We start from the raw sequence: 20,038 nt of genomic DNA, 5'->3' as shown, positions 1-20,038 counted from the left end.
GCCACCAAAGTGGATAACCTCGCATTTATCCATGTTATATTGCATCTGCCATGCTTCTGCCCAATCAGCCAACCTGTCCAAATCATACTGGAGTTTTTCGGCATCCTCCTCACAGCACACACGCCCACCCAGCTTTGTATCGTCTGCAAACTTGGAGATATTACATCTAGTTCCCTCGTCTAGATCATTAATATATATTGTGAATAGCTGGGGTCCTAGGACCAATCCCTGCGGTACCCCACTAGTCACTGCCTGCCACTCGGAAAAAGAGCCGTTTATTCCAACTCTTTGCATTCTGTCTGCCAACCAGTTCTCTATCTAAGTCAATACCTGGCCCCCAATCCCATGTGCCTTAACTTTACACGCTAATCTCTTACGCAGGACCTTATCGAAAGCCTTCTGAAAGTCCAAATACACCACATCCACTGGTTCTCCTTTATTTATTTTACCAGTTACATCCTCAAAAAATTCCAGTAGATTAGAAAGGCACGATTTACCTTTTGTAAATCCATGTTGACTTTGTCCGATCCTGTCACTGTTTTCCAAGTGCTCTGCTGTTACATCTTTTATAATGGACTCTAGCATTTTCCCCACTACCAATGTCAGGCTTATCGGTCTATAATTCCCCGTTTTCTCTCTACCACCTTTTTTGAATATTGTAACATTAGCTACCCTCCAATCCATGGGTACTGTTCCAGAGTCTATCGAATTTTGGAAGATGATCAGCAATGCATCTACTATTTCTAGGGCCACTTCCTTAAATACCCTAGGATGTAGATTATCATGCCCTGGGGATTTATCGGTCTTCAATCCTGTAAATTTCCCCAACACCATTTCCCTACAAATACTGATTTCTTTCAGTTCCTCCCTCTCATTAGACCCTATGTTCCCTGACATCTCTGGGAGGTTATTTGTGTCCTCCTTTGTGAAGACAGAACCAAAGTATGTATTTAATTGGTCTGCCATTTCTTTGTTCCCCATTATAAATTCCCCTGATTCTGACTGCAAGGGACCTACGCTTTACTTCACCAATCTTTTTCTCTGCAGTTAACTGCAGTTACCGGCAACTTTGCTGGCGAACACAAATTCTTCCCCCTTAATGAAATAACCAGTGAGGAAGAAGAAAATTGACAGTTATTCTTGACACTCACAATGTAGATGATGGTCACAACAGACGCAAGCAATTTTATTATAAAGATGTACCTTATGAAGCTTTGCATTCAGTATGAAATAACACTTTATATATTGAATATGATTTGAAAAATGATGTTATATAAATGGGTGTTTCTCACTGTACATATACACATTAACATATAAAAAACAATCTGCAGACTTCACAAAGATGTCATTTCATTGTAGATTGGTCAGTGTGCTGCACAAATTAGCAAAGATACTCAGACCTAGAACTGTCACTTCTGAAGGTCATCTGTGAAGCTATGCTGGGTCTTGAGCATAATAGTGCTCTTTGGGATTCAGTATCTCGTCGTGTCCACAGATCATTCCCTCTCCTCACTGGCTGTGGTCTGAGTGACACTGTTTCAAATTTTACATAAGAATCTTTGATTAGCTCCTGTTCTCCAGTTTCTTTCTTTTTGCAGTGCACTTTGACAACCACATAGCCCAGCATAAAAAGGAGTCCTCCCGCAATAACACACCCTATACTAACAACAATAATAATCGATAGAGTTTGATGGCTACTTGTGTTGGTTTCGCCCTCTGTTGAGAAAACTACACATTGTTCTCTTTTAGGTTGGATTCCCTTTGGGCATATGCATGCCATATATTTTGTGTTTGGCGTCAATCCGCCTATTGAGATTTTGCTTTTGCTAGGGTCTATATTGATTTTCTGCACATCTTTTTCGCCATACTTTGAGTAGAGTACATTTAAGGCAGTGTCACTTCTATAATCTGAAATCTTCCAGGTCACAAAGACTCTCTGATCCGTCTCATTGATAACTTTTAGATTCTTAATAATAACATTTTGCTCTGGTGTTGGAGTTGTATTTAAAGATAAAACTTCTTTCTTGTCCCCATTGACTTGTGGAGTTACTTTGTTTGAATTTCCCTCTACTTGCACTTTGGTAAGCATTTTTTCATCTGCCACAGGCTTGGCTTGATCAACATGTGCGACCTTTTTCTTAGCTGATGCTGTGGTGGAGATAGACGATGGTGTTTCAGTTGTCAAACTTTCCATCTGTTGTTCCATATTCACTTGGGTTGAATTTTTTTGTTCTGTACTTGATTTCTTTAAAAAGTTCCTCCTCTGGGGGGGAGCTGTAGTAACGATTCCTACAACGGTGAGAGTGATAGAAGCTACTGACGCACCTGCCAAATTTTTTGCTCTACATCTGTATTCACCAGCATCCTTATAGGAAATTCCCATCAAACTTATTATTGACCATCGGATCCCATCTGCTGGTGATTCTTGTATGACTGAAAGAAATGACATTTTAACGCAGTAGAAACATTAATTCGTGCAGCATAATATTACTCTGTCCAAAAATACCTTTAATTGAGGTTTTCAATCGAAGGGTTTTAATATTTTCATAATAATTAATTAAATACAACTGAACAGAAACTGAAATTATACTTATTCATTAATAAACAAATATTGGGTCTTGTCCGATACTAGAATCTCATTATTTAGCCTACAGAATTTCTAGTGTTAAAACAATTCTAAGTTGGAAATACAACGGAATGAAATAATAAAATAATTATAGACATTCTGAAGACAAAAATATTGTTGCAGTTATTGTGGAATAAGTTCAGATAGGAGCAAAGAAGGAGTGTGCAACATTTCAGCTCACATACTGTGAGATTCAAGAGTCATTTAATACCACAATTATAATATCCCCTACCCTGCAGACCATATCTGGCCCACTTCCTAAATTCATATGCCCCATGGAGCAGCTCTTTACAGAAAAGAATTGCTCCAATGCCTAATTGCCGCCCCCCCCACCGCAAACCCAGCACAGAGACATAGATAAGTGATGTGAGCTTTAATAATGAAAATCACTCCCCTCTGAAAATCCCGTTGGCATCGAAACGGCTGATCTGCCAGTGGGGTCATGGGAATAAAACACTCAGCAAGTGCTGTTGGCGTATCTCAGTGGGAATGTGCTGGGCATATACCCACCTCCCAAACCTAGCAGTGCTGTTTGGCCCCTTCCGGTCAGTGCCTCTCTCCGGAATCCAGCATATGGCATGGACTTTCAAATCCTCATTGTGTTTTCAAATCCCTCCATGACTTAGCTCCGCATTACCTGCAGACCTATGTCCCAGAACATACACCCTGCTCTCAAAATTTGAATAACTATGGCTGTATCTCCTGCCCTCCGCAGAGCCTTCAGCCAGCATGTCCCTACACTTTGGGTTTCTTCTTAAGCCACCACTGCCTTGCTTCTTCTCTCCCTACCTTCAAAAACTTTCTCAAAACTTACTTCTGTAGCCAAACTTTTAGCCACTTTTCCTAATGTCGTTCTCACTTCCTGCTTGGTGATCTCCTGAAAAGTGCTTTGGGACATTTTTTATGCGAAAAGCTTTATGTGTAAGTTGTTGATAACAAGTGGACTCATGTAAAACAAAAGTTATGGCAAATGAAGTCGGATGTAAAGACTTCGGATAATAAACAGCTTATAAGGGAACATTAATAAACAAAGGATATATTTGTTGTAAAGTATTATTATTTTTAGTTAGTACAAAAATTTGACACTTTTCTATCTGGACCAGTTCTGGGGGAGGCGGGACCTTTACAGGCCGGACTGATTGCACCTCAACAGAGCCGGAACCAATGTCTTTGTGGGGGGGGGGGGGATGGGTTCCTAGTGCTGTTGGGGAGGGTTTAAACAAATTTGGCAGGGGGCTGGACACCAGGATGTAACATTAGAAAGGAGAAACAAAGTACACAAAGGATTGGGAGAGACAGATAGCAATAGAGTAAGAAATAGTAAGGTATTAGGTGGAGTCAGAGTAAGAACGAATACAAGAAGGTCTAAGATAGGTTTACAGTGTGTGTGTGAATGCATGAAGTGTGGTAAATAAGGTTGGTGAGCTGCAGACGCAAATAGCCACATGGGAATATGATGCCATGGTGATAACAGAGACCTGGCTCAAAAAGGGTTTTAAATATTCCTGGATATAAGGTGTTCAGGAAAGATAGGGAAGGAAAGAAAGGAGGTGGGGTGGCAGTATTAGTTAAGGAGAATGTTACAGTGCTGGAGAGAGAGGATGTCTTGGAGGGGTTAAGGACAGAATCTATTTGGTTAGCGATAAGAAATAGTAGAGGTACCATTACACTAGGAGGAGTATTCTATATTCCACCAACTAGTGGGAAGGATATAGAGGAGCAAATTTGCTGGGAAATTACAGAGTGATGCAAGAAATATAGAGTAGTGATAATGGGGGACTTCAACTATCCTAACATAGACTGGGGTAGTAATAGTGTAAAGGGCAGAGAGGGGGAAGAATTTCTGAAGTGTGTTCAGGAGAACTTTCTTGATCAGTACGTTTTTGACCCAATGAGGAAGGAGGCGTTGCTGGATCTAGTTCTGGGGAATGAGATGGTGCAAGTGGAGCAAGTGTCAGTCGGGGAACATATAGGGAACAGTGATCACAGTGTATAAGGGTTAGATTAGCTATGGAAAAGGACAGAGAGTAATCTAGAGTAAATATACTTAATTGGAGAAAGGCAAATTTCAGTGGATTGAGAATGGATCTGGCCCGAGTAAATTGGAATCAAAGATTGGCAGAAAAATCTGTAATCGAACAATGGGCTGTTTTTAAAGAGGAGATGGTTTGGGTACAGTCGAGATACATTCCCACGAGGGGGAAATGTAGGGCAACTAAAGCCAGAGCTCCCTGGATGATGAAAGAGATAGAGAGTAAGATGAAGCAGAAAAAGAGCGCGTATGACAGATGTCAGGTTGAGAATACAAGTGAGAATCAGGCTGAATATAGAAAGATCAGAGAGGAAGTGAAAAAGAAAATAAATGGGGCAAAGAGAGAGTATGAGAATAGATTGGCAGCTAACATAAAAGGAGATTCAAAAGTCTTACATAGGCTAATAAATAATAAATGGGTAGTAAAAAGAGGGGTGGAGATGATTCGGGACCAAAAAGGAGACCTATGCATGGAGGCAGAGGGCATGGCTGAGGTACTAAATGAGTACTTTGCATCTGTCTTCACCAAGGAGGAAGGTGCTGCCAAAATCATAGTGAAAGAGGAGTTACTGGAGATACTGGATGAGATAAATCTTGATAAAGCGGAGTATTGAAAGGCTGTCTGTACTTAAAGCAGATAAGTCACCAGGACCAGATAGGATGCATCTTGGATGCTGAGGGACATTAAGGAGGAAATCGTGGAAGTACTGGCCATAATCTTCCAATCCTCCTTAGATATGGGGGGTGGTGCCAGAGGACTGGAGAATTGCAAATGTTACACCCTTGTTCAAAACAGAGTGTAAGGATAAACCCAACAACTACAGGCCAGTCAGTTTAACCTCGGTGGTGGGGAAGCTTTTTGAAATGATAATCAGGGACAAAGTTAACAGTCACTTGGACAAGTGTGGATTAATTAAGGAACACCAGCACAGATTTGTTAATGGCAAATCATGTTTAACTAACTTGATCGAGTTTTTTGATGAGGTAACAGAGAGGGTGGATGAGGGCAATGCGGTTGATGTGGTGTACATGGACTTCCAAAAGGCATTTGATAAAGTGCCACATAATAGGCTTGCCAGCAAAGTTGAAGCCCATGGAATAAAAGGGACAGTGGCAGCATGGATACAAAATTGGCTAATTGACAGAAACAGCGAGTAATCGAGAATAGTTGTTTTTCAGACTGGAGGAAGGTTGAGAAGTGGTGTTCCCCAGGGGTCAGTACTAGGACCACTGCTTTTCTTGATATATATTAATGATTTGGACTTGGGTGTACAGGGCACAATTTCAAAATTTGCAGATGACAGAAAACTTGGAAGTATAGTGAACAGTGAGGAGAATAGTGATAGACTTCAAGCTGGTGAAATGGGCGGACATGTGGCAGATGAAATTTACCGCAGAAAAGTGCGAAGTGATACATTTTGGTAGGAAGAATGAGGAGAGGCAATATAAACTAAAGGGTGCAATCCTAAAGCAGGTGCATGAACAGAGAGACCTGGGGGTTATGTGTGCACAAATCGTTGAAGGTGGCAGGGCAGGTTGAGAAAACGGTTAAAAAAGCATACAGGATCCTGGGCTTCATATATAGAGGCATAGAGTACAAAAGCAAAGAAGTTATGATGAACCTTTATAAAACACTGGTTCAGCCTCAATTGAAGTATTGTGTCCAATTCTGGACACCGCACTTTAGGAAGGATGTGAAGGCCTTAGAGAGGAAGCAGTAAAGATTTACAAGAATGATTCCAGGGACAAGGGACTTCAAATATGTGGATAAACTAGAGAAGCTGGGTTTGTTCTCCATAGAGCAGAGAAGGTTGAGAGGAGATTTGGTCCAGGTGTTCAAAATCATGAGGGATCTAGACAGAGGAGATGGAGAGAAACTATTCTCATTGGCGGAAGGGTCGAGAACCAGTGGACACAGATTTAAGGTGATTGGCAGAAGAACTAAAGGCAACATGAGGAAAACCTTTTTTACACAGCGAGTGGTTAGGATCTGGAATGCACTGCCTGAGAGGGTGGTGGAGGCAGATTCAATTGTGGCTTTCAAAAGGGAATTGGATAAGTACCTGAAGGAAATTTTTTTTGCAGGGCTACAGGGAAAGGGCGGGTGAGTGGGACTAGCTTAAGTGTAGAGAGCTGGTACGGGCCGAATGGACTCCTTCTGTGCTGTAAGAATTCTATGATTCTATGATTCTGGGAGAAATTTCATTTTCAATTTCTTACCCTTATTTCCATGGAGATTCAAATTTTGAACAGGATAGTCAGCGGAGCTGCTCAACTACACACCCGGTGAGTTCTAAATTTTAAAATTGCTGATTCCTTCTATGAGAATTTCTAGTTGACAAATCTCTCACCAGCTGTGCAGTTCACTGCAACTTTCAGCCTGGAAACAGCAAGTCTCCACAGAATTGCGATAGGAAAACTAAACATAAATCAGGTAAAACTGGTCTTCGAAGGTAATGGAAAACATGCGATAGCAAATCGGCAGCCTGTTTTACACCCTGCCCGATTTTCTTTCCCATTAACTTCAGGCTGCCGATTAGCTATTGCCAGTTTTTCGTTAACTCCCTAAATTGATTTAACACCAAAATATTTCTTATTAGGTTGTAAACTAGTAAAGTGGCATGGTAACCCTTACAGTACAGGTATCGCCAGACAATTTTGTACTCTATGACCAGACATTTTTAAACATTTCAGCTCACATACTGTGAGGTTCGAGTCATTTAATACCATAATCATAATTCTACTGAATTGTTAGGGCCAACTTTATTATTGTGATATATAAATGAAATATATATATAAATATATTGAAATAAACAATTGTAAAAACATTAAAAAAATCTGTCCCTATTCTCTAGTTTCCTTATTTTCTAATATTATTTCTCATTCTTCTCAAATAAACTTATCAGTTTTGTCTACCTTCATTGACTAACAATTATTTATGGAGCCAGTGCTCACATCTCTAAAAACCAGTGTCAAAATATATTCTTTCAACCAACAAAGAATGGGTTTGTGCAGTTTGTCCAGATTGCTTCATTAAAGCAAGAATCAGATAGGACTTAACATATGAGATGCGGCATTAATTAGTGAGTTTTACATTACTTTATCTTATTATATTTCTAATTTTATTTTAATATTTTAATCTCCCCAAGGTATTGATTTGATTTAATTTAATTTGAATTAATTAAAGGGTAAGTCATGACAGGACAGCTCGGCCCCGTGGCATGCTCCTCCTGCATTATGTGGGAAATCAGGGACGCTTCCTGTGTCCCTGACAACCATGTGTGCGGGAAGTGTATCCAGCTGCAGCTACTGGCAGACCGCATTGCGGCGCTGGAGCTGCGAATGGATACATACTGGAGCATTTGCGATGCTGAGGACATCGTGGATATCACATTTAATCAGTTGGTCACACCGCAGGTAAAGGCTGCACAGGCAGGAAGGGAATGGGTGACTGCCAGGCAGAGTAGTAGGCGCAGGAAAGTAGTGCAGGGGTCCCCTGTGGACATCCCCCTCTCAAACAGATATACCGCTTTGGATATTGTTGAGTGAAATGGCTTATTGGGGGAAGGCAGCAGCAGCCAACTTCCTGGCACCGTGGGTGGTTCTGCTGCACAGGACAGGAGGAAAAAGAGTGGGAGCACTATTGTAATAGGGGATTCTATTGTAAGGGGAATAGATAGGCATTTCTGCGGCAACAAACGAGACTCCAGGATGGTATGTTGCCTCATTGGTGCAAGGGTCAGGATGTCTCGGAGCAGCTGCAGGGCATTCTGGGGGGGGGAGGGTGAACAGCCAGTTGTCATGGTGCATATAGGTACCAACGATATAGGTAAAAACCAGGATGAGGTCCTAAAAGCTGAATATAGGGAGTTAGGAGGTAAATTAAAAAATAGGACCTCAAAGGTAGCAATCTCAGGAATGCTACCACTGCCACGTGCTAGTCAGAGTAGAAATAGAAGGCTATTTCAGATGAATACGTGGCTAGAGGAATGGTGCAAGGGGGAGGGATTCAAATTCCTGGGACATTGGAACCGGTTCTGGGGGAGGTGGGACCAGTACAAACTGGACGGTTTGCACCTGGGCAGGACCGGGATCGATGTCCTTGGGGGAGTGTTTGCTAGTGCTGTTGGGGAGGGTTTAAACTAAAATGGCAGGGGGTTGGGAACCTGTGCAGGGAGACAGAGGAAAGGGAAACAAGGTTAGAAGCAAAAGACAGGAAGGAAAAAAGCAAAAGTGGCAGTCAAAGAAATCAAGGGTTTAAATCAAACATGGCCACAGTAAATAATAATTCTAAAAGGTCTAAGAGTGTTAAACAAACAAGCCTGAAGACCTTGTGTCTTAATGCGAGGAGCATTCGTAATAAGGTGGATGAATTAGCTGCGCAAATAGATGTAAACAGATATGATATGATTGGGATTATGGAAACATGGCTCCAGGATGACCAAGGCTGGGAACTCAACATCCAGGGGTATTCAATATTCAGGAAAGACAGGCAAAAAGGAAAAGGAGGTGGGGTAGCATTGCTGGTTAAAGAGATTAACACAATAATAAGGAAGGATATTAGCTCTGATGATGTGGAATCTGTATGGGTAGAGCTGAGAAATATCAAGGGGCAGAAAATGTTAGTGGGAGTTGTATACAGACCCCCAAACAGTAATGCTGAGGTTGGGGATGGCATTAAATGGGAAATTAGAGACGCGTGCAATAAGGGCACAGCAGTTATCATGGGTGACTTTAATCTACATATAGATTGGGCTAACCAAATTAGTAATAATACTGTGGAGGAGGAATTCCCACAGTGTATACGGGATGGTTTCCTGGACCAATATGTCAAGGAACCAACTAGAGATCAGGCTATCTTAGACTGGGTATTATGTAATGAGAAAGGATTAATTAACAATCTTGTTGTGCGAGGCCACTTTGGGCGGAGCGAACATAATATTACAGAATTCTTCATTAAGATGGAGAGGGAAGTATTTGACTCAGAGACTAGGGTCCTGAATTTAAATAAAGGAAACTACGACAGTATGAGGCGCAAGTTGGGTAGGATGGATTGGGGAACGTTACTTAAAGGGTTGACGGTGGATAGGCAATGGCACACATTTAAAGATCGCATGGATGAACTACAGAATTTGTTCATCCCTGCTTGGCATAAAAATAAAACAAAAAAGGTGACTCAACTGTGGCTAACAAGGGAAATTAGGGATAACATAAGATCCAAGGAGAGGACATATAAATTGGCCAGAAAAAGCAGCAAACCTGAGGATTGGGGGCAGTTTAGGATTCAGCAAAGGAGGACAAAGAGATTAATTAAGAGGGGGAAAATAGAGTATGAGTGTAAGCTTGTGGGGAACATAAAAACGGACTATAAAAGCTTCTATAGATATGTGAAGAGAAAAAGATTGGTGAAGTCAAGCATAGGTCCCTTGCCGTCAGAATCAGGGGACTTTATAATGGGGAACAAAGAAATGGCAGACCAATTAAATACATACTTTGGTTCTGTCTTCACAAAGGAGGACACAAATAACCTCCCAGAGATGTCGGGGTCTAATGAGAGGGAGGAACTGAAAGAAATCAGTATTTGTAGGGAAATGGTGTTAGCAAAATTGATGGGATTGAAAGCTGATAAATCCCCAGGGCCTGATAATCTACATCCTAGGGTACTTAAGGAAGTGGCCCTAGAAATAATAGATGCATTGCTGGTCATCTTCCAAATTTCTACAGACTCTGGAACAGTTCCCATGGATTGGAGGGTAGCTACTGTTACCCCACTATTCAAAAAAGGTGGTAGAGAGAAAACGGGGAATTATAGACCGGTAAGCCTGACATTGGTAGTGGGGAAAATGAGAGAGTCCATTATAAAAGATGTAATAGCAGAGCACTTGGAAAACAGTGACAGGATCGGACAAAGTCAACATGGATTTACAAAAGGTAAATCATGCTTGACTAATCTACTGTAATTTTTTGAGGATGTAACTGGTAGAGTAGATAAGGGAGAACCAGTGGATGTGGTGTATTTGAACTTTCAGAAGGCTTTCTATAAGGTCCCTCATAAGAGATTAGCATGTAAAGTTAAAGCACAAGGGATTGGGGGCAAGGTACTGACTTGGATAGAGAACTGGTTGGCAGACAGGAAGCAGAGTTGGAATAAATGGGTCTTTTTCCGAGTGGCAAGCAGTGACTAGTGGGGTACCGCAGGGATCGGTGCTAGGACCCCAGCTATTCACAATATATATTAATGATCTAGACGAGGGAACTAGATGTAATATCACCAAGCTTGCAGACGACATAACGCTGGGTGGGCGTGTGTGCTGTGAGGAGGATGCCGAGAAACTCCAGTATGATTTGGACAGGTTGGGTGATTGGGCAGATGCATGGCAGATGCAGTATAATGTGGATAAATGTGAGGCTATTCACTTTGGTGGCAAAAACAGGAAGGCAGATTATTATCTGAACGGCAATAGATTGGGAGAAGGGGAAGTGCAACGAGACCTGGGTGTCCTTGTGCACCAGTCGCTGAAAGTAAGCATGCAGGTGCAGCAGGTGGTTAAGAAGGCAAATGGTATGTTGGCCTTCGTAGCGAGAGGATTCGAGTACAGGAACAAAGATGTCTTGCTGCAGTTGTACAAGACCTTGGTGAGACCGTTGCTTGAGTATTGTGTGCAGTTTTGGTCACCTTATCTGAGGAAGGATGTTCTTGCCATGGAGGGAGTGCAGCGAAGATTCACCAGACTGATACCTGGGATGGCAGGAATGAAGTATGAGGAGAGATTGGGTCGATTGGGCTTATACTCGCTGGAGTTTAGATGAATGAGAGGGGATCTCATTGAAACTTATACATTTCTAACAGGACTAGACAGACTAGATGCAGGCTAATGAATTACTCCTGGGCATCCTCCAATACTTCTTTGTACCAGCATTCAAGTGATATGTAAGAGGACCTATGGTTGACCTTTTTTTTTGATCTTTCCATTCTGGAGATGCCTGGTTTCCTTTCAATACCTCTCCACATTGAAGATTGGAAATTCAGTAGAATCTGCATTCACAACCTTATAGCATTGGTGCTCCAACAGATTCATTTCATTCTCAACTCTGGCCTCTTCTGCATCTCCCACTTCCTTTGCGTCACGATTGGAAGCTGTGCCTTCAACTGTCTAGAAACTAAGCTCTGGAATTCCCTACCTAAATCCCTCCACCTCTCCACTTCTCTCCTCCTTTAAGGCGCTCCTTGAAACTTAACTCCTTGACAAAGCATTTTTTACCTGTCCTAATATCTCCTTCTTTGGTTCGGTGTCAATTGTTGTCTGATTACAATCCTTCAGTTTCTTGATTACAATCTGATTACAAGCACCTTCGGACATTTTGCTACATTAACTGCAAGTTGTTGGTCATTTTGGCTTGTATGCTCTAAGTGTATATTTAAAATGCCACTCCATCTGCAACTTGCCCTTCCTGGCATATATCCTTGAACATGTTGTCAACTCCCAAATCCATGCCCATCTTTCCCGCAACACCATGTTTGAACCCCTCCAATCAGGTTTCCGCCCCTGCCACAGCACTGTAATGGCCTTTATCAAAGTCACAAATGGCATTCTATGTGACTTTGACCGTGGTAAACTATCCTTCTTGACCTGTCTGCTGTCTTTGATACAGTTGACCACACCATGCTCCTCCAACGCCTCTCCTCCGTCATCCAGCTGGTGGGAGGGGAGGCGGGTGAGGAATGTCCTCGTCTGGTTCCAATTTTATCTATCCAGTTGTAGCCTGAAACGCTCCTGCACTAGCTTCTCTTACCACACCGTTATCTCTGGAGTCCTCCAAGGATCTAGCCTTGCCCCCCTCCTAATTCTCATCTACATGCTGTCCCTTGACGACATCATCCGAAAGCACAACACAGGTTCCACATGTACGTTGACCTCTCTCAACCCCTCCACCATCTCTGATTTGTCATGCTGCTTGTCCAACATCCAGTCCTGAATGAGCAAAAATTTCCAGCAACTAAATATTGAGTAGACCGAAGCCTTCATCTTCGGTCCACACTACAAACTCTGTTCCCTAGCCACTGACTCCATCCCTCTCCCTGACCACTATTTGACACTGAACCAGACTGTTTGCAAGCTTGGCGTCCTAGTTGACACTGAAATGAGCTTCTAACTATATATCCACTCCATCACCAAGACCACCTATTTCCACCTCCATAACATTGCCTGTCTCCGCCCCTGCCTCAACTCATCTGCTGCTGAAACCCTCCTCCATGCCTGTGTTACCTCTAGACTTGGCTATTCCAATGTTCTCCTGGCTGACCTCCCACTCTCCACCCTCCATAAACTTGAAGTCATCCAAAACTCTGCTGCCCGTATCCTAGCTCGCACCAAGTCCCATTCACCCATCACCCCTGTGTTCGCTGGCCTACATTGGCTCCTGGTTAAGCAATGCCTCGATTTTAAAATTCTCATCCTTGTTTTCAAATCCCTCCATGGCTTTGCCCCTCCCTATCTGTGTAACCTCCTCCAGCCCTATAACCCTCCGAAATCTCTACGCTCCTCCAAATCTGGCCTCTTGCGCATCCCAGATTTTAATCGCTCCACCATTGGCGCCCATGCCTTCAGCCGCCTGGGCCCTAAGCTCTGGAATTCCCTCACTAAGCCTTTCCACCTCTCTACCTCTCCTCCTTTAGGACGCTCCTTAAAACCTACCTCCTTAACCAAGTTTTTGGTCACCTGTACTAATTTCTGCTTATGTGGCTCAGTGTCAATTTTTTTTTGATAACACTCCTGTGAAGTGCCTTGGGACATTTTACTATGTTAAAGGTGCTATATAAATGCAAGTTGTTGAGTGAATTACCTGTATAATTAACTGGTAAGCCATCTGCTCTGAACCAGACAAGCAATGGGGTTGGATATCCTGTTGAATCACAGCGGAGCAAAACATTACTTCCAAGTGACGATGTAATTTTGGTTGCTGAAGTCATGACTGATGGTTTGAGGCACTTTTCAAGTTCAACTCTCTGGAATAAAACACCGGCAATATTTTCAGGCCCACTACACGTTACGAGTGGATCCATGAGAATAACAGACGTTTCTTCTGACTTAGAAAGTTCAAGTAGCTTCGATATCCTACAGTCACAGAACCATGGGTTGTCTTGGAAACCTAAAGAAGAGAAAAACATTTAAGGCCATTGCTTTTTTTTAAATAAATAAAACTATCACATGGATTTTCTCTGAAGTCAATAAAATCCTTGTTTTGTGACACATTCCCAAAAATAATTACTCAAACCAAAACTTGTTATTAAAATAAAAATCCTTCAGTAAAAATACTTAATTATCATGTGTACAGTTTTATTATCTACCTTTCCAGAGGTTCTAGACTGCCCAATCAAAAAGTGCACTTGTTACATTTGGCTATTGCATGTAATAAATCCCCAAATCTCTGTACAGGACCATCCAACAATACTTTTTTGAAATTAAATGCTTTCTTCATTCCTCCGAAGCAGCCCAGCAAATATACCCTTTGTAGAGTTTCACTTATATTTGAATTTAAAGTAATAATAATCGCTATGATGGAAGTGAAAATCTGTGTCCTTCTAGTGCACTCTGTTGTAGTTCTGGCGGGCTTGTGCCAGAAGGGCTGTAATTTAGGCCAGGCCTCAGGTCCTGGCCTTACGTTGAGGAGTTTATGAAGCCTTGTAAGGAGCAGAGCTTCCATCTGCAGCAAACAAGGTCAGGAGGGGAGCAGGCCTGTGGTCAGGGACTCTCAACACCTCGAGTTCCCACTGTCCCAGCCTCTCAGTGGCCTTGTGGATCTTTGGCGACCAGTATGCCAAGTGAAACCAAGGTGGTAGCGAGCACGATCGGTGGCGGGTCAGGTAGGAAAGTTGTTTATTTTGACAGCGGGTCAGGAACCCGCTGTGCTCTCGCTCCCACGTGCCTTTCTCACAGGCGCATCTGTCATCGCAGAGCTGACTGACCTGCAATGGTGGGGGACCCAATTGAAATCATTATTAGGTACTTTACAGGCACATAAGAGACTTTTCCCCTCTATTTTTAAATTTCCCTGCATGGCCACGGGATTCACACAGCTCGGGAACCACGTCTGTCAACCTGAGGCATGAGTTCCGTGGTCATTGCTCCAGCTGATTACTTGACAGCATGAAAAGCAAACCAAAATAAAAACATGTTGATTACATCAGCTAACAGATTGATGGAGATTCTGTTCTACTTGAAAAGCTACTGGTAAATGTTAATTCATAAATTCCTGAAGTGTAAATGGTGAGGGAAATACATTTTTCACTGGCAATTTTCGGCTGTTGCCTTCCAGCTCAACAGTAATTGCAGTGAATTGATCTGCACTATAAAAAATTACAAATACCATTTAAATAAATTTTTGTGTTGTTTCTGGTCAGGTTTTTCTCACAGTATACTGTGATTGTCCAGTTACTGATTAAATCAAGCCATCAACCATAACAATTTCATTCTCATCACTCATTCCACGAGTTCAATTTGCTTTCATCCCCTGAATATAACTAATTTAATTTTTCAGTCTAAGGCTTTGGGGGTGAATTTCTGTGGAGGTTCTCTCATTTGTCCATTGTTAACTTCAATGTAAGAGCTGCAGAAATCCCAGAAACACATTGTAAGCACCACTTACACTGTTTGTCAGGGATTCCGCAGCTCTTCTGCTGAACTTGCGTATGATTGTAAATCCACCCCTTTAAAATTACATTTAAAATCTGCTTAATGTTATATATTACCAATACACACATCTTTTATTTGTACCAGTTACTGATACAAAAGTCTATGGGCGCAAAATTCGGTAGCACCCTGTTTCAGGGCAGTAATGCTGGCGAGGCGAGACACCTGCACCCAGCGAAGAAGTCCCGCCCTGGTTACGAAATTCACCTTACTGCCACGCCCAGGAAGTGGAGCACAATGTCGGGCACTCCAGTTCCTGGTGGAGCGGTAACCGAGGTGATGTCGAGGCGCGATCGGCAGCGCTCCGCAGTACGCTGCCGCGTTTCAACGCCCCTCCCCTTCAGTTAAAGTGGAGGGCCGCTGCTCACTCTGCAGGGCCTCCAATGGCCCCATATAGGCTAGCCGGGCGGCATAGTGCCATGGCTGCAGCCTGGCACCGAGACGCAGTGCCGGGCTGCACAATGGTGGCCAGGACCACGCCACAGCACATCACGGAGGGCCGACCTGCAGGTCGGCCAAAAAACAGAAAATGGCGGCGCGGGTCGTGGCCGCACCTCCCCTTTAACTACCGCCCCGTGAGTGGAGGTCGGCCCGATTCACAACCCACAACACTGGCGCTGACACCGCCCGCGGCAGCCTCGTGGGGCCCAGCCGAATTTCTGGCATGGGGCGGTAAGGTGACCCGCGGAGCATTAAAGGGTCACCGCGCGCAGTGATGATGTCATCATGGGGAGGTGCGGCGGCGCAGGATGCTACCGGCAGGGCATGGCGCTATCGGGTAGCACCTCAGTAACACCCCGCCGAATTTCGCGGAAGGCGTTTCCCCCCCACCCCCCCAGGCGATAACCCCTTTGCGCCCGGTTAACACCCCCTGGAGGCAGTAACGGCAGGCACAAAGGAGCCAAATTTCGCCCCCTATAGATTTGTGACCAAACCACCAACAACTTCCCAATTAATGTACTTTTTTAATTATGTTCTTGATCGTATTTGTAAATGGAGTCATATTGCTTAATGATAATGATATTTAAATATTTCTTTGTCATTCACATATAACTTTTATTATATTATTGTAAAGATTCAACACTCACTATGTGGCCAGGGTCCCTTTAAAAATCCCGGCTTAAAACATGAATGATGTCACCAGACCCGCTCCATCTAATTGGGCTTGGTAGCACGCTGGGTGGGCTTAATAGGCCTCATTAACGTAAGTTCATTTTGTACAGTGGCATGGAGCCAGCAGCAGGGTCGAGACCCGCTATGGACACCGGGCACACTGGACATGCCAAGGTAAGGAAAAGTCCAGCCCAAGTGTCAAATGGTGACTGTAGGTCCCACTAGGGGTCCAGGCCTGGCTCATGGCCTGAACCCACGAAAGTAAAAAGTCAGATTTTAAAATGTTTTATTTAAGTGTAGCCTTTTTACAAAGGGGCTGATATGGGCACTTTGGCTGTATTTCGGAGGGGAGGGGAGGGGATGTGACACCTCCCAGGGACTGACAGCAGGCACCCAATTTTCCAGACTCTCAGGCACAAGCACAGGCAGCCCATCCCCCCAGTGGGATTGAAATTAAAGATGGATGAATGCTGGGAGTTTTCCCTAACCCCCGGACTTGCTAATTAGGATACAGCAAGCCTCAACGAATCGTAGACTGGAAATTTGCGTAAAGCATCACCACCACTTAGAAGTGCTGGCAGGTAAGTCGCAACAAGGTCAGGAGCGAGGTAAAGACTCCCAAAACTCTGAGTTACCATGTTCCCAGCCGTTCCAAAAAAAGCAACAACCTACAAGCAAATGACAGTCAGAAAGAGCTAAGTATTTATTTAAGGTCATTGACCTGAAACATTAACTCTGTTTCTCTTTCCACAGATGCTGCCTGACCTCCTGAGTATTTCCAGCATTTTCATTTCTATTTATTTAAGCATTTAGTTCAGTACTTATTCCATTGAACTCTATTTACAGTTTTTACCATATAATAGCTTCAGCAGGTAGGACAGAAAGTCACTTTCAAAACATATTAAATAAAAATAATAAAGTAGACTGAACAGACAGAAGCAGGAGGAGTGCGCATGTGGCTTTGCCAGGATAGTGGGCTTCCCCATGGTGCAGGCTGCCATCGACTGCACCCACATGACTTTGCGGGCACCGTATAACAATCCTAAGTTGTTCCATAACCACAAAGGCTACCACTCACTCATTGTGCAGTTGTGCAACCTCGTCCAGCACTTCCTGATGGTCAATGCCTGCTATCCTGGCAGCAGCCATGATCCCTTCATCCTGCATCAGTCCAGTGTGCCAGCAGTCTTCCAGCCTGATGTGCCTCAATAATTCCGAGACTCGAAGGTAGCAGAACAAAACAAGGCTTTTATTAACTTAGAACGAAACACGTAAGCGAGAGAGATGTCGTCCTTCTGGAGATTGGGGCTACACTGAAGCTAGCTTACAAACGGGGCCAGGTATGGGCGGAGCCCTACACACAGCACATTCCAGCACATTCCAGTACACAATACAATGAGGTCTGGGGGAAGGGAAATGACACTGAAACCGATCTCAGTCACAGGCAGTGATGAATGGAAATATTTCATCACATTCACCCCTTCTATAGATTTAGTCTGTTCGGGGGTTTGATAGTCCTCTGCGACCGACGTGGCTGTTGCGGTGCCGTGGGTGTCGGCTGGGTGTCCCCGGTAGCCTCCTGGGTCTCTGCCGGGGGTGCCGCCAGGGTTGTTGAAGGGGTAGTTGGTGGGGGTGCCGTTGGTCGGTGTTCTTCCGGGGGTGATGAAAGAGTAGTGGGTGGGTAAGAGTTGCTGTGATCATCGTTGCCGCTATTGCCGTGGTTGTTGTCGATGCCGGCTGGGGCGACGTGTTTTATGGACACGGTGTCCTCCCTTCCGTCGGCGTGCCGGACATACGTGTATTGGGGGTTGGCGTGGAGTAGGTGTACTGGCTCCACGAGAGGGTCCGTCTTGTGGCCCCTCACATGCCTTCGCACGAGTACCGGACCTGGGGCGGAGAGCCATGACGGCATGGATACGCCTGAGGTGGATTTCCGGGGAAAGACAAACATTCATTCATGAGGCGTGGTATTAGTGGCCGTACACAATAGCGACCGTATCGAATGGAGCACATCCGAGAGGACTTCCTGCCAGCGGGAGATAGGGAGGCCCTTGGTCCTTAGAGCTAGAGTGACTGCTTTCCATACTGTCCCATTCTCTCGCTCCACTTGGCCGTTACCCCGGGGGTTGTAGCTGGTGGTACGGCTCGTGGCGATCCCCCTGGACAGCATGTACTGGCGTAGCTCTTCACTCATGAAGGACGCCCCCCTATCCGTATGGATGTAGCTCGGCATACCGAACAGGCAGAACAGGCTGTTGAGGCATTTAATGACCGTGGCGCTGGTCATGTCTGGGCAGGGGAAGGCGAATGGGAACCGGGAGTATTCGTCCACAATGTTCAGGAAGTAAACATTGCGGTCGACGGACGGGAGGGGGCCCTTGAAATCTAAGCTGAGCCGCTCAAAGGGCTGTGTAGCTTTGATTAAGTGGGCTCTATCTGGGCGGTAGAACCGAGGCTTGCACTCAGCGCAAGTGCGGCAGTTCCTGGTCAGGGACCGAACTTCCTCAATCGAGTAGGGTAAGTTACGGGACTTTATGAAGTGGAACAGCCGCGTGACCCCTGGGTGGCAGAGGTCGTTGTGGAGGGTCTGTAGCCGATCCCCGGTGGTGCTGGCACACATCCCTCGTGAGAGGGCGTCAGGGGATTCGTTAAGGGCCCCTGGCCGGTAAATGATGTCGTACTCGAAGGTGGAGAGCTCGATCCGCCACCTATGAATCTTATCATTTTTAATCTTCCCCCTCTGTTTATTATTGAACATAAACGCTACCGACCGCTGGTCGGTAAGTAGGGTGAAGCGTTTGCCGGCTAGGTAGTGGCGCCAGTGGCGCACTGCCTCCACGATGGCTTGGGCCTCCTTTTCCACGGAGGAGTGTCTGATCTCGGGCCCTTGGAGGGTCCTCGAGAAGAAAGCTACGGGCCGCCCCGCCTGGTTGAGGGTGGCCGCCAAGGCGAAGTCAGACGCATCACTTTCCACTTGAAATGGAGTGTTCTCGTCCACTGCCTGTAGCGTGGCCCGCTCAATATCCTGCTTAATGCTTTTGAAGGTGGCGTGGGCCTCAGCAGAGAGCGGGAAAGAGGATGCTTTCAAGAGGGGGCGGGCTTTGTCGGAGTAGTTGGGGACCCATTGGGAATAATAAGAAAATAACCCCAGGCATCTTTTCAGGGCTTTGGGAGTGTTGGGCAGGGGCAGCTCCCGTAGGGGGCGCAATCGGTCGGGGTCTGGTCCGATTTCCCCATTCTCCACCACGCTGCCTAGTATGCAGAGGTGCGTGGTGTTGTAAACGCACTTGTCCTCGTTGTAGGTGAGGTTGAGTTTTTGTGCGGTTTTCAGGAACCTCTCGAGGTTCGAGTCGTGATCCTGCTGGTTGTGACCGCAGATGGTGACGTTGTCGAGGTAGGGGAAGGTTGCCTGCAAGTGGTGGTCATCGGCCATGCAGTCCATCTCCCTCTGGAAGACCGAGACCCCATTCGTCACCCCAAAGGGGACTCTGAGGAATTGGTAGAGGCGTCCGTTCGCCTCGAAGGCGGTGTACGGGCGGTCCTCTGGTCTGATAGGGAGCTGGTGGTACGCTGACT

At 44.9% G+C, this 20,038-nt stretch overlaps 1 protein-coding gene across 2 annotated transcripts in view; it reads right to left on the bottom strand.

The window, feature by feature from the left end:
- Nucleotides 1-1,159: 1,159 nt before the first annotated feature.
- The window catches only part of LOC147122924 (leucine-rich repeat, immunoglobulin-like domain and transmembrane domain-containing protein 3), a 45,809-nt gene continuing 26,930 nt past the window's right edge, over nt 1,160-20,038 (bottom strand). For both annotated transcript variants that reach the window (XM_085962212.1, XM_085962211.1), the window contains 2 exons: nt 13,503-13,808; nt 1,160-2,433 (listed from right to left, as the gene is read on the bottom strand). In XM_085962212.1, the coding sequence (XP_085818338.1) occupies nt 1,382-2,433; nt 13,503-13,808 (1,358 nt within the window). In that variant the 3' untranslated portion in view covers nt 1,160-1,381. The remainder of the gene's footprint in view (nt 2,434-13,502; nt 13,809-20,038) is intronic.

Source organism: Somniosus microcephalus, chromosome 2 (assembly GCF_052327205.1).
Source record: "Somniosus microcephalus isolate GS21.2 chromosome 2, FLI_Smic_1.0, whole genome shotgun sequence".
Lineage (NCBI taxonomy): Eukaryota > Metazoa > Chordata > Chondrichthyes > Squaliformes > Somniosidae > Somniosus > Somniosus microcephalus.
The sequence above is the reverse complement of the archived record's forward strand: the minus strand, read 5'-3'. Positions and strand labels throughout refer to the sequence as shown.